Source organism: Danio rerio, chromosome 10, assembly GCF_052040795.2.
Source record: "Danio rerio strain M-AB ecotype USA chromosome 10, GRCz13ab, whole genome shotgun sequence".
Classification (NCBI taxonomy): domain Eukaryota; kingdom Metazoa; phylum Chordata; class Actinopteri; order Cypriniformes; family Danionidae; genus Danio; species Danio rerio.
Window position 1 is genome coordinate 30418515 of NC_141030.1, and position 15777 is coordinate 30434291.

The window sequence follows — 15777 nt, forward strand, 5'->3', positions numbered from 1 at the left end:
TGAACATACAAAACATTTTATTCAGTGCAGCTTTTTAAATGTACAACAAATAATAAACGGGCGGGTAGCAGGTTAAAATGCATATATATATACAGTACATTTGTATTTTACTCCAGTATCCATTAGAGCACATGGTTCCATATTGTAGTTAATATACAAAGCCACACAACATGCAGCGTCCATTGTCCCCCATGCATTAAATATGCTTCATACATACAGTACATACACACAACAAAACAAAAGAGGCGTTTGACTGAAATTAGAAACTGGGCTGCTTGCCTGACCAGCGAAGACTAGAAACTATGAACGACTTTTCAAAGACGGGTTATTTACTTATGCTGATTTAGCCCTGTTAAAGCAATGGAAGCTTTCATTATATGAAAAAAAGAAGAAGAAGCCTGCCCTGTTTTTACGTAACGGAAATCTTACCGGCTTGACGTTAATCAATAATTTAAACACTGTCTGATTTGACACTTCTCCAAGATGCTGGGTTCCCAAATTAGACAGGAAGTAAAGGAAGACATAAACAGACCTCAAAATAAAAAAAAAAGCACAGCGAGTAGCCTTCATCTCTCCCGAATACATTTCCTCCGACTAAATGACATTCGCTTCTCGCGCTTTTCTCAACTATCTATCTGAGAGAGCTGAAATTACACAAATTGACTTACCTCCATACAAAGAGACTAATGACATCTTTGGTGCGCAGACAGGCCGAACCTTAAATCTGTTTAATTTGCAGAATAACAATGTGTTTGGGGAGGGGAAGAGCTGAAAAGACAAAAAGGAGAAGCAAAACGCCTCATCTAAAAAGCACACAACGATGAACCACTGCTTTCAAACAAAAAAAGCTGAGCTGAAGGACTTGTATCATATGTCCAAAAAACCTTTGGGATTTCTGCCTCTATATACCGATAAATGGGTCGCACAAGCTGCTATTGTCATTTTGTAGTTGACTCAGCACTATGGAGCTGCAGGCATCCCTAAGAAGAAATGGAGCAAAACACAAAGTAGGTGTTTCAGTAGGAGCTTTGTATATGCTACACATGGGAACGGGGGACCGCAGACCCCTACATCGGTAAGATGGCTTGGTTTGATTAGATCTCACGAGGTTGACCTGCAGATTGTACGATGTAGGTTTTGCACTTGTGTTCTCATCACAGTGATTTCAGGAAACATTTCTCGCCGCACTCTTGTAAACGCGTTTGTGCTGTTGGAGTTGACGCTGGAGTCCGGCAGCGGTGGTTATGTGGACTCGTTCTGACTCAGAGTCTTGCCGCCGTTCAGCATGGCCGAGGCGCTGCGGCTCTTGGTCGGCGTGCCGCTGCCGGAGCGGGAAAACTCGGTCAGGTCATGGAGAGACGGCTCTCTGTACATGGCAACTGAAGGAGGGAGAGAAAGGAGAAAAAAGGTCTCGTGAGGATCATACTGAGGTTCTTGCAAGCAAGGGTTTTTATGAGTAGATCAATAAGTTCTGTTAGTGTCAACAGAGAATGAGGGATGGGAATCATAGGCGGTTCCTTAAAGGGACAGTTCACCCAAAGATGAAAATGTCTTCACTGTTTTCTCTTCCTTTACTTGTTTCTTGAACACAAAATATTTTTTTTGAAGAAAGCTGAAAGCCTGTAAGCATTGACTTCCATGGTGTACATATATTATGGAAGTCAATGGTTACAGGTTTCCAACATTCTTCTAAATAAAAGGTTTGAATCAATCAATGGGAGAGTAATTTCAGTTTTGGTAAACTGTCCCTTTTCAGTTCAATTCTTTTAAGTGTGAAGAAGAAGAAATATTTTTAAATATTTGTAATTCTGTCGTCACATGCTCAAGAGTTGAAAGCACTTGAATGCCACCACACATTGTCATAATTACGATAATTAGTACTCTTGGGTCTGACAGAAAGTATATGAGATGAAAAGGGTCTGGATGCAGACCAGGTGCAGATGCAAGCTGAGACGGCATGCAATGCTTTTAATACGTGCAGCTAACCCCGCCCCTAACCCTACCCCTCACAGTGATATCACTAGCTCCATTGAGTATGTCTGAGACTGCATGTCTGAGGCTGTGCGTGTCAGCTTGCATGTGAAAGTTGCATCCAGATACTATTGATGAGACTGCAGTTAACAAAGCGTCTGTGTTGATGCTGAATGTGTTGAAATTATAATTGGTCTGTTGCATATACAAAATGTGCAGTTATAATATCACATATAATATATATATATATATATATATATATATATATATATATATATATATATATATATATAGTATTCATAGCGCTTCACTTTTTCCATGTTTTTTTGTTACAGCTTTGTTCCAAAACGGATTAAATTAATTTGTTTCCTCAAAATTATACACACAATACCCCATAATGACAATGTGAATTTGTCATTGTCATTATAACTTGATGTATGTCCTTGAGTGGCCCAGCCAGAGCCCAGACCTAAATCCTATTGAACATCTCTGGAGAGATCTGAAAATGGCTGTACACTGTCGCTTCTCATCGAAGCTGATAGTGCTTCAGAGGTACTGCAAAGTTGAATGGGCAAAAATTCCCAAAGACATGTGTGCCAAGCTTGTGGCATCATATTCCAAAAGACTTGAGGCTGTAATTGCTGCCAAAGGTGCATCAACAAAGTATTGAGCAAAGGCTGTGAATACTTATGTACATGTGATTTTTCAGGTGTTTTATTTTTAATAAATTTGCAACAATTTCCAAAAATCTTTTTTTTCACATTGTCATTATGGGCTATTGTGTGTAGAATGTTGAGGAAATCAATGAATTGAATCCATTTTGGAATAAGGCTCTAACATAAAAAATTGCGGAACAAGTGAAGCGATATGAATACTTTCTAGATGCATTGTAAGCTGAAAAAGCTAAATATACAGTGATATAAATTTATTTATTGATAATTTTATAGACTATTTTATAACATAACGACTTCCCAGGAGGACCTGAACAGCATAAATGTGAAAAAGTACCATCATAAAACGCATGAGCACATTTACACATCTATTCCATTCCATATACAGAGCCTAAAAAAAATGAAGACTCAATAAATGTGAGTAAGAATCATCATTAGTGAGAACAGTATACATAAAACTCACTGTGCTCCTCAGTTGGCTTTTCAACATTTTTGAACTTTAAACCTAGGTTTACATAACATGAGTTATAGGCCCATCTAAACCAAATTTACAATTCACAACACAAGAAAAAAAATGTCCTGGACTTTGTTGGACATTGAGGTTGACTAATCATATTAAAATGACACAAGCAATGAGTGATAAGAAAATTACTGGAAAAAAAGGCAAACGTTTGAGTCGCATGTTGACCATTGTCTGTGTCAAGCTAACAGAGCTATGAGTTTTTCAGTTACTTTATTCTTTGGGATTGTTTTGCTCTACGCACTTCATTGTTCTGAAGTAGTCTCTGTTTTTTTTTTACCCTAACATATTAAACATGTTTGTTTTCTTTTAGTTAAGAAAATCTGTCTAGATGACAACTTATAATTAAAATTAAATAATCCTTGAGAAGTATGTTTTAATGCTATCTGATCTAGCCAATATCAACAAACCTTATTATAAAGTAATACATATGGCACTATTCGAGGAACCGCCTTAAAAGACTCATTAGCTCACAATCTCATCTTGTTTGATTCACCAGTGTTTTTACAGGTTTTTCACACTGAACTAGTCATGAAGTAGCCGTTACCCTTTTTCACTAATGTAAAATTAGCGTGCTGAATAATTCACATTAGAGTATATTTTTTACATAAAACATATTTTGCTTGCAACACATGCCATGAAGTCAGATGGTAGCATATAGTGGAGCTGTAATAGCTGCCATATTTTAGGAGAATAAATGCAGCTGAAGCTCAAACTAGATTTGAAATTCCACATACGCATATATTACCAGGACTCCATTCATCTCTTAAGTAAAATTGAACTGACTTCCAGCTGTAGTTGTTCTGAACTCTACATAAAAAAAAACACCTCATTTCAGACAAACAATAGTATGATGAACTAATTTAACATAAGTTGGTTTGAAATCCAGTTGCATGGAGCTCCCATGACTAATGTCTAGCCATCTCAGGTTCACTTCTGACTGCACACAAGCAGCTGCACTTTTTGATTTCCCCTCTGATTTCACCAGTTCTGAGAAAGAAGGCACCAATTTAATTTCAAGAGGAAAACCACATTACTAGAAAGGGCGCAATATACTATACTATATATATTTTATTTTCTATTTTAGGTCAATAGTAGAGTGATTCTATAAGAAATATTGATGGGCTGGTGTTAAGATTTTGATAAACGCAGACAACTGTTTTCCTGTTATGGACGGTAACCATATTACATTGTGTTTAGTATTTCAAAAATTAAAAAAAAATAATAATATTTTTAATGCTGCACAAAAATTCGGAAGTCGAAACACAAAGTATAAAAATAGGTATTAATTTTAAGAATCTTTACAATTTTTCACTTTAAAGGGCACCTGTTTTACCCCTTTTTTGAATTAAGCGATGTCTTTTGTGTCTCCAGAATGTGTCTGTGAAGTTTCAGCTTAAAACACCCATCAGATTATTTTATTATAGCTTTTTAAATCTGGAAAATTTGAGACTGTTAAAACTTTGTAGCAGTTTTTATTGCAAGTGCCTTTAATGCATCTGAGCTAGTTCTCCTCGTCCAGCTTTACTACGTGCGTGTCAGAGCCGTAGCCTTCACGTAGATAAACAGCACAGTGACAGACAAGAATAAAGCAGATCTCCCTTACTACAGTAGGAACTTTCCCAACTGTTGTTTGATATATTTGTTGTGGAGTTAATTCAAGCCTTTCTGCAACAATGAATCACACACAATGTCGTTATAAAGTTTGTGCGCATACATGCACGCGCACATACGTTTAGCTTTGCACTGTTTTTGCACGGTAAATGTGACAGGATACACTGCTGTATGAACATCCGTTCTGTTAATGTACAAAATAAACCTAATTTAAGTCCACAAACCAGGATTGAAGCGTCTTCTTTTATAACTGTAACTAAACTAAGTGGCTGTGGTGTTGAATTACGAAGCGATTTTACTGTATTTCTTACAAGCATGCACTATTTGAAAAACATTGTAAAACTTGTAAAACTCATTCTTGATCACATTTGATGATGACTGATGATCACAGAGAGCTGAACAGATCCCGGTTGCTTTTTGCACGTCCTGTCTTGTTGATATGATTATACGCGTTACTATAGAGACTTGTTAATATGCGTCTGTCAATCAATTCAGTGGGCGGGTAAACCGCACTTCTACATCACGTTGCAGTCGGCCTCAAAATGGAGATTTGGATCCTATTTTACGTCAGGAAATTTAAAAAAAATAAACTTTATTGTTTTTTTATCACTTCAATATGACTGTGCTTTCAAAAAGCTTACAAAAGATGATTTTCATCATAGGTGCCCTTTAACAAACATTATGTAAAAAAGTATAAAAACATTTTTTAAGTAATTAAATTAAATTAAAATGAATAATGTTTTTAAAGATTAATGTTAAGTTAAGTTAGTGATCAATGATCAAAGAATATATATATATATATATATATATATATATATATATATATATATATATATATATATAAACTAATGTTAATAAATTATATAGTTCTATATAAATTCCAGATGAACATAACTTTTTAATAGAAATATTACTCAATATAAGTGCTTTATAAGTTATGACCAATAAACCATATACTAAAATATAAACAACATAACATAGAAATAAACATCAGAAACAATATATGGTCTAAGTGAAAAAACTTACTGAATACTGGACAATGTAGCCATTATGATAATTATATAATACACTAAAAGTTTAAAAGTTTTACTTTAAATGTGCGGCAAATGAAATTGGAAATAAAATTGAAGTTCTAATATCGATTCTATTAAGTAATAATTTTTTTAATGCCCAATACGGACTAAAAATCTAAAATGCTTATATGATGAATGTATTACATAATCTGCTGGACAAGCTTGCTAAACTGTCAACAAAAAATAATACCATTTAAAACCCCTTACCCATTTTCATCCTTTTATGAAGCACATTTCAGTAACACTTTATTTTGATGGTTCCTATTGCACATTTTGTAGACTAAAAGGTGCATTGCAACTACATGCCAACTACCTCTCATTGGAGTATTAGTAGACTGTCTGCTTAATATCTGCTGATATTGCCCCTAATATTGCTCCTTCAACCTTTAACTGACTATAAAATACTTACATGCAAGTACATGTCAAACTACACTAACCCTAACAATCTACTTAGAATCTATTGAGAATTAGTTGGCATGTAGATGAAATGTAACTTAAATTTAATAAAATGCATTTGATGGGACCATCAAAATAAAGTGATACCCACATTTCTATTCATAACATGAAACAACAGCAAAAACGTGCTGGAAAGCCAACAAGCGACTAAATTTCTTGTCAACCAATATCTCCCCCAGTCTCAAACATATTATTTTTAGAAAGCCATCAGTCTGACGATCAAAACAGGAGACACTTGAACAAACCTTTAAGAGGTTTGGGGATGAAGTGAGCAGCCGGCTTGGTCTTCTTTACATGGTTGCCCTTCATGATTTGACCCTCTTTGTTGAGACCCAGGTACCAGCCTCGGCCCGACTGCTGTTGTCTGTAGATCATTGACGAGTAGGTCACGTAATAGTTCTCAAACACCGACTCTTTAAATTTGCACTCCGGCGTGAAGTGCTCCTGTGAGAGTGAAATGGGCAGAGAAGACAACAGAAACATTAGAGACTGGGAGAATGAGGGGAAGAGCAATATTCTGATGTGTTTGTGGAGGAGTATCTGCATAACTGAGAAAAAAAAGTGTGTGTGCGAGGGAGATGAAGAAAGTGAGAGCAGACAAAATGAAGATAGTTCAGGCTAATATTCATGGTAAGATTCTGTTTAATGCAAATATTTGTTGTCATAGTTTGGTACTAACATTCTAATGCATGCTGTCTAAATAAAGTCAAAATTAAAAACAACCAATAGGATAAATAGTTTGATAATCTGTGTGAACTGAAAGTTGCTGAGGCTTTTATTTTAGTATGCTGATATACTTCCAACAGCAGGGCTTAATTTGTGCCGAAACTCGCCTGTCCGGATCTGGCACCTCTGAAATCTGATCCGGCATCTCATTTTACCGATCCCCCTCCTCAACCATCCTCCTCCCCCATCTGCTGTTCACTTTCACTTTCTTCCGCGACTCCCCAACCCTCTTCACTTTCGCCCGTGATACCCCCGCCCTGCTCACTTTCGTCCACGACACCCCTCCGAAAAAGGGCCAAAGACTAAAGCGCAAAAGCATTAGGGGCATGTCCGAATCCACTTTTGCTATTTTAAGGACGGAAAAATATGGTTTGTGCCACGGCGTATGGTCTAACAGGGTTGTGCTTGTTCTCTTGATGACTTATGGGTGTGTTTTGAGCATAACATGCATTAAACCAATCAGAGTCTCAACTCCCATTACCTTTAAAAGTTAGTTGTGTTGCGCCATGAAGCATTTGCTATTTACATGATTTGTAAGTGTAAAAACTGGATGCTTCACTAGCAAGAAAACAGTTAAACAGACCATCTGCAGTGCGAGGATAAAAAATGAGCCTCCTCCATTCAGCCTCTTCACTTTCTCTTTACTTTTACTATTTACTTTACTCCTTTACTTTACTCCTTTACTTTTGTGAATAACTAAATGGTGGAAACTCACTCCACTGAGGACATCCATTAGCCTATACATAATTAATTTTGTTTGTTAAGCGCAAAGATTTGTTTCAAAACTATTTCTAAATTCAGTTCTAATTTCCAGCAAACAAATAAATGAACAATAATAATGAAGTGAGGTAAAAAAAAAAAAAAAAAAGAAAACTGAGTTATATCCAAACACATGTCCTATGCCCCATATGGTCCAAAATTCAACAGGTGAACAAATCTAAGCTTGTTTTTATTTAAACAAATATAAATACGCATATAATAAATAATACTAATACTAATAATAACATTATACGAAAGCAAACTGTCATGAATAAACTAAAAAAAGCCCCCCCGAAATGAAGGCATGGAGGTAGAGGTTTTTATATTTACATGGAAAATAATAATTTTTGTAACATTTTAATTCTTTAATTTTTTCCTATTGTAAAGATATTTCTGTATTTCTGTACATCCTGTGTGTATTAAGCAATGTGTAAGTGTTTGGACTCGCATCGGTGCACAACTAACGTACTTTAGACCAGCTTTCAGTTGGTCGATGGTGGGATCTATTTCACTTCCTCAAAATAGCAACAGGCCAACAATGCACCTTAACACACCTCCTTTATAGACCAGCACACCCATGAGACCACAAAGTGGCGCAAATGGATTTGCTATTTAAACAAAGTGGTGTAAAATGTAAAAACTAATGTTGGACTGGTCTGAAACTATCAAAAAATCAGGTCATTCACGTCTTGCGCCTTATTGCACTGGATGTCTATATGATAGGGTCCGTGTATGATCGAAGAGACCGAAGTGATTAATTGTTGACCTAAGACTGTAAATTCTGATTTCACATGGACATTTTAATCCATATTGTTTGAACAAAGTAAAATCTAAAAACAGAATATCACTTTGAATTTATGCATCACAACATTATATATGCAGTAGTTTTCCCCTCTGATTATGATTATATACTGTAATTATTATTTTAAATCACTAATAATATCAAAGACTACCTTTAAGTATGTGTCAGATGAAAAAAAGAAATATTTCATTTCCAGTACAGACTAATTGCCCTTTCAAACATAACTATAAAGATAACTGTATTTGCATTGACTTCAATTTTGTATAGATATCAGGTTGCAGTTTTGTTCTCTGTCTCTTTAAATGTTTAAGCTCCTTAAAGCAGAATGAATTCTTATTTTCTATTAAAGTTTTTATCGGTCATCTGCTAGAAAAGAAAATGATGTTAGAAAATGATTCTAGGGCATCAATATGCAGATTCCTTCACCAGACTGTCATGAAGCACCCAGGACTGTCTCCTGAGGCTGTGGATTCGAGGTTGTAATGTTGTAAATAAATAACATTCAAATCAATTTCATGAACAAACTGATCGTTTCACTTCATATGACCTCAATATATCATCAGGAGTCACGGGTATTAATTTTATTTTGCCTGTTTATCTTTTTGGACTTTCAATGTGCCAGAAGCCATTGATTCACATTTAATGAATCACCAAGGACCACAATTTCAGTTAAAGATTTTCTTTAAAGTTGTAATAAATAAACAAAAAAATTAAACTCTCTTACACATAGGATTGCCTGAGAGTAAATTAACAGCAAATTTTCATTTATGGGACGAATCAATTCTCTAAAGTGACAGACAAAACAAAAGATGTGACACATCCAAATTGATAATGCTGAGTTAATATTAGTTGACTTATTAATATCATTTATAGCAGTTAAACATGTACTTCCTTGAGAGAGGGATAGTAAAAAAGGCAGGTGTGTTATTGTAAAGTAGGATGCGATCCTTATTTAACATCTATGTTGATCCTGGACCATAATTTCTGATCGAAAATAAAATCCCTACCCCTAAATTACTCTATATAAGGTCCCACTTTATTGTGAGTTACCCCTTTAAGAACCAATATCCATATCTATGCACATTGCAGACCAGACATCATAAGCGCCATGCCACTCCACTGCCAGAGTTCTAAACATTTCTTAAAGTTTTCTACGAGGGTACCACCCAGGTACAAACACTAGACAACAATTGGGATTTATTTGCATTTCTTAGCAATGTATTTACAATGCTGCAGCTGCGGCGGCCGTCTTTATAAGCTTCAGTTATTTCTCTGTCATGGTGAGTTGTATTCGTTTTTCTATTGCATGCATTTGTAGATGTAGATGTAATTTCTAGCGATGGAGTGGGGCAGTAGGTAGTACTGTCACCTCACAGCAAGAAGGTCGCTGGTTCAAGCCTCAACTGTGTTTCTGTGTGGAGTTTGCATGTTCTCCCTGCGTTTGCATGGATTTCCTCCGGGTGCTATGGCTTCCCCCACAGTCCAAAGACATGCACTATAGGTGAATTAGGTAAGCTAAGTTGTCCGTAGTGTATGAGTGTGTGTGTGAATGAGTGATTGTGAGTGTTTCCCAGTGATGAGTTGCGGCTGGAAGGGCATCCGCTGTGTAAAAACGTGCCGGATAAGTTGACTGTTCACTCCGCTGTGGCGACCCCAGATTAGTAAAGGGACTAAGCCGAAAAGAAAATGAATGAATTAATGTAATTTCAGGGGTTGTCCAGATCCGATCAGCTGATCTGAAATCGGGCTCAAATCACACGGTTTTAGACTTGATCGGAATCGGACGTTACCTCCTGATCAGGACTTGAAGGCAGAATTATTAGCCCCCCCTTTTTATTTATTATTTTTTTAATATATATTTCCCAAATTATGTTTAACAGAGCAAGAACATTTTCAGTTGTCTGATAATATTTTTTCTTCTGGAGAAAGTCTTTTTTGTTGTATTTCGGCTAGAATAAAAGCAGTTTTTAATATTTTTAAATCATTTTAAGGTTAAAATTATTAGCCTCTTAAAGCTACATATTTTTTCGATAGTCTACAGAACAAACCATCGTTATACAATAACTTGCCTAATTACCCTAACCTGCCTAGTTAACCCAATGAACTGAGTTAAGCCTTTAAATGTCACTTTAAGCTGTATAGAAGTGTCTTGAAAAATATCCAGTAAAATACTATGTACTGTCATCATGGCAAAGATAAAAGAATCAGCTATTAGAAATGAGTTATTAAAACTATTATGTTTAGCAATGTGTTTAACAAATCTTCTCTCCATTAAACAGAAATTGGGGGGGAAAAAATAAACAGGGGGGCTAATAATTCAGGGGGGCCAATAATTCTGACTTCAACTGTGTGTGTGTGTATGTATATATATATATATCATTATTTTTAACCCATTTATAGTTATGTGGTGGCACAGAGTTAGACCTCTTTCTTGACATGACTTGACACAGACACAGCAACACATGCGGCATGACATCACTTTGTTGCTGAGACGCTTTTGTTTAAATCCAGCAAAGTAGAAGCTGAAAGAGGCTTGAAGCAGCAAGCTCGAGTATGTCTGTGGTCTGGAGGTTTTATAAAGTTGATGATGACAACATTGCCATAGCAAACTGTGAGAAATGTAAATTTGGGATTGCCTGCCAGGTATTTTAAGGTTGAGGTCCTATTTGTTTTTATATTAGTTTTTTTAATATATTTATATTTACTGTTGTACTAAAGTCCAAAAGTGAAGAATTTATGTTATTTATGACTTGATTATTCAAGCTACCTCGCAGTTTGTTAACAGAGTTGTTGAATGTTAAAATATAAGGTGAATTAAATAAAAAATAAGGAACATCCTGAATCTGTTTCTTCGCTCTTCTATATAATTTTTTATGTATTATAGTAGAATCAGATTGGGTATTGGTAGACACTCAAAATCAATTGACTCTGACTTGAACTCGAGGTCACCTCTAGGACATCCTTAGTAATTTAACTTAGAAACCAACCAAAATACAACGCCTAACATCATTCTGCAAAAAATTATTAATAATAACACCAGTCCATGCTACGAAAAAGATTGAAGACCCCTGATGTACACTACAAGCACATAACCCTAACTATAACCCTAAACTTGCCATAAACTCTAAACTTATCCCTCAAATCTGATTGGCCAATTGGAATGTTGCTCCAGGATCAACATAGATGTTAACCCAGAAACATGACATGAAAAAATGTTTGCAAGCTTTTGCGACGATAAAAGAAAATCGAGTTGAGATGCCCTATCTAAGCCTCCATCAATATCCGCACATCTCCTCATCTCGAGTTGCCTCTAAACCTAGATGGTAAATTCCGCTGATTGGAACCGTAATAAGTGGTCTAAACATGGTAGCACGTTGTCCCATCCAGTATGGGCTGCCGATTGATTACCATTAAACTCCTGAGGCCCCCAACACTTTGACTCATTCCAGCGAATCAATACATTCATCCTGGGGAAAACAACCTCTCGAAATCAACAAGGAGATACGTGTATACCAGCACGACCATAGGTGTTAGTTTGAGTATTCCTATGGGCAGACGGTCACACGTGAACCCACACACAGTTGAAGCGCAAAGGTACAGTTGAAACGGATCCTGCGTTATGAAGCACAGACCCTGCCAAGAGTTTCAAGCGCCACAGCAAATCTTTAGCGTACTAATGCCAGCAGTGTTGCTCAAAATGTCCATTTTGAATTGACAGAAGCACTTATTGGCAAGGTACTAAATTATTCATCTCACCACAGCACATTTAATCAAACGAAAGAGGTGAGGGAGGCGCTAGCAAAAAAAAAAAAAAAGGATATCCATTAGAGCATTATTGTGATTTCTCCATATTTAAAACTGCAGATATTGGGCGTTAAAACCTTGCGTATGATTATGCATCATCTCCCAAGAGCGCTCTATAGATAGTCCAAACACAGAACAATTACATGAAGTGTGAATTATCTTTGTGTGAAAGCGAGGTGCTAATAGGCATGTCTAAATATGCCATTATCTCATCTTCGAATGCGAGCACGATACAATGCCGCGATAAATAAGGGAGGCAGATGGTGTTTGGGCAGGAGTTGGATCTCATTAACTCTTCAGTCCATCGATCGCAGGCTGTCTAGAATCCAACACACAACCTTTAAGTTAACAGCTCGGATCCTCAGGCATCCACGGTGCTGTCTAAAGCATAGATTTAACTACAATCAGAGCGGCAGAGACCAAATGTGGGATGTTTACTACTGCCCTGATCTCTGAAGAGCCCACGGTGTGTAGGAGGGACTCGCAAAGATGCGCTGTGAAGAGACGGTCGTACTTACAGAGGTGTACAGGTAGCCTTCATTGTTCATGGCCAGGTAGAGTTTGGTCTGGACGCCCTGAATAGCCACCACTCGCAGCCCGACGGGGATGAGGTTGAAAATAGCTGTGAAGTTACAGTACAACAGAAAACACAGTTGAGCCCAAGGGAAAGAAGCGTGTAGGATCTGTCGTGTTTAAACATGTTATGTGTCACAGTAAACGAACCGAAGCTATTATCTTCCTCCTTTGTACCATCGATGGTTCCATCAGCTTGGAGTTGTAGATGAAAGCCTTGTCGACTGTAGAGTTTGGTGACTATCCCCTTGAGCTGAGGCTCTGTGGAATTGAGACATCACAATTTAGGAGGAGTGGGAAAAAAGAGAGGGGAGGGGGTGTAACAGCAGAACAAATGGGGTGAGGAAAAAGAAGGGAACATCTAACACGGAGCCAGGAAATGACTGTTGGAAAACCATAAAATGTGCATTGTGAAAACATAGTGAGTGCTGGTGCCAGCAGGACCCGGACATTTGCCAAGCATGCCTCAGTGTCGAGGTGATAGATAACTGAATTATGTAACATGCATTTTGGTCATATTCTCATAAGTCTCATTCACAAAGAATTCATTACAGTTTTTATTATTAGCAGATGTTTCTTCAAAAAGGTTTCTACCTTACCTGACTCCTGAAACAAGTTTAATCAGTATTAAGTGAAGATTTACAAATCCATGATTGCTCTCGTCTCATTCTAAATCAGCAATAATTCAATCAGATTGATTCAAGCCTACATTAAATAAACAGATTTCGCCCTACTAAATTATCTTTGTTTTGGAAGAATCCCCCCTTCCACCCCATCTCCTCTTTTTTCTTCCCTTTATATGCTTATTTACCAATTTTCTCCGAGCTCAAGGTTCTTTCCAGGGACAGCATGCTAAACCTGCTAATAGCATCAAGCAATATCTAAGTGTGATTTTATTTACTATTATTAATATACACTACCGGTCAAAAGTTTGGTGTCAATAGGGATTTTTAAATGTTTTAAAATAAGCTGCAGTTATGCTGCATTTATTTCATCAAAAATACAGTACAAATTGTAAAATGTTATTGCACTATAAAGTAACTGTTCAAAAGTTGTGTATATTAAATTTAATAACTTATTGCAGTGATTTAAAGATGAATTTTCAAGTTCATTACTCCAGTCTTCAGAATCACATGATCCTTCAGAAATCACTCTAATATTAATTATTATTATTGTTATTATTATCAATAATAATAATTTAATTATTATTAATGTAATATTGATAAAAGCAATAATGACTTGAGTAATAATTTCATTTGAAACTATACAATAAGAAAGCAGTTATTACTTTTTTTATAAATATTTACCAATGACATTTTTTTTAGATATATTTAATAAATGACGTCTTGATGAACAGAATAATTTCCCTAAAAACAAAACATGAAAAAAAAACTGACTCCAAACTTTTGACAGGTAGTATATATACACAGTGTTTTGTTTAGTTTTTACTATTTGCACTCATGAGTGCTTGAATTTGACATTTACTCTGAGCAGGAGCATCTCAAATAATTGACTTTATATACTCTTAAAAATAAATACAATTTACAGATTTTTGGAGTTCCAAGAAGAACTTAAAATATTTTTCATGCTAATTTAGTATATATAAGTACACCCCTTACAAATCTATCTTTATAATCATGTTTTTAATAGGAAGCTATACAATATTTTAATTGTGCATATACAATAGATAGTCAGTAGCCAAATCTGGAGCTTGTCTAACAAAAACAACTTACAGTAATGCTCCAACAACTAGTACATCCAAATTTATATGTTATAGAAAAATATTAAATACAAAATTTAAAAGGAGGAAAAATCATGAGAAGAAAAAAATAGTTGAAATTTTGTAGGTTGTATTTACTGATTTATTTTTTGCAATATTTAGCTTGAATTTAATTGTATTATCTTTCAATTTCTAAATATGTTTGGTGACTAAAATATTAATTTAATAAATATATATGTTTAATAAACCTGTTTTGTTTAAATGCATCAAAATACATTGCCTATATTCACTGAGAAATAGATAAAAATATTAATTTTCAAAATGGGGTGTACTCAATTATGCTGAGCGCTGTATGTAAACTGTCCATTACAAAAAATCTTTTAAAAGAGTTCTTTAATGGGAATAAAAGTTCATATCAAGGAAAAAGTGCTTCTTTAAAGAAGTGATTATTGAAAGTTTCTGTTAGGAACCAAAATATAGTATGGCATCACTGCAAAAACACCACTTTGGAAGCTTAATTTTTAAGGTTGTAAAAACACTCCCTTTTCCACAGCACAAGACATTCAACACTGGTAAAAACTATTTTTACTAAGAAAAAAAAACTGTTGATGGACTAAAAATGGTTGTTCTATGATATCCCTCCAAAATCCCCTTAAGAGTGCAGTCAGTGCACCAACCAGATATAAACCCACTACATTAATTCAGAAACAAGAACCACACTTATTATAAATTCCTCAATGAAAAGTATATAAAACGCTAAATATTTCGTAAGATCAACCAGTGATCATGTCAACAACAAATGTTCAATACTAGCATGAGAAAACCAGCAAATGAAACCACAGACCCGTGCTTCAGACTGCGTATGGACTGCATGATATGTAGTGTAGAACAAGTGATGAGCTGTGTGCATTGGTGATATTGCAACATCAGCTCTATAGCTCAGAGAGAAAGCAGTGCTCAAAAGCAGTGAGCAGTGAAATCCTTACACTCTGCGCAGCTCAGACCCGGAGGAGTTAAAAGTGTAGTCACTTTTTCTGAATACAGTCAGCTATGATGATGATGATGATGATGATTGATGAACATGGGTA

At 35.8% G+C, this 15777-nt stretch overlaps 1 protein-coding gene across 3 annotated transcripts in view; it reads right to left on the reverse strand.

Annotated features, from left to right (window-relative positions):
• The window catches only part of fgf13b (fibroblast growth factor 13b), a 27445-nt gene continuing 11668 nt past the window's right edge, over nt 1-15777 (reverse strand). For all 3 annotated transcript variants that reach the window (NM_001328493.2, NM_001328492.2, NM_205702.3), the window contains 4 exon segments: nt 1-1379; nt 6551-6749; nt 12915-13018; nt 13120-13230. In NM_001328493.2, the coding sequence (NP_001315422.1) occupies nt 1243-1379; nt 6551-6749; nt 12915-13018; nt 13120-13230 (551 nt within the window). In that variant the 3' untranslated portion in view covers nt 1-1242.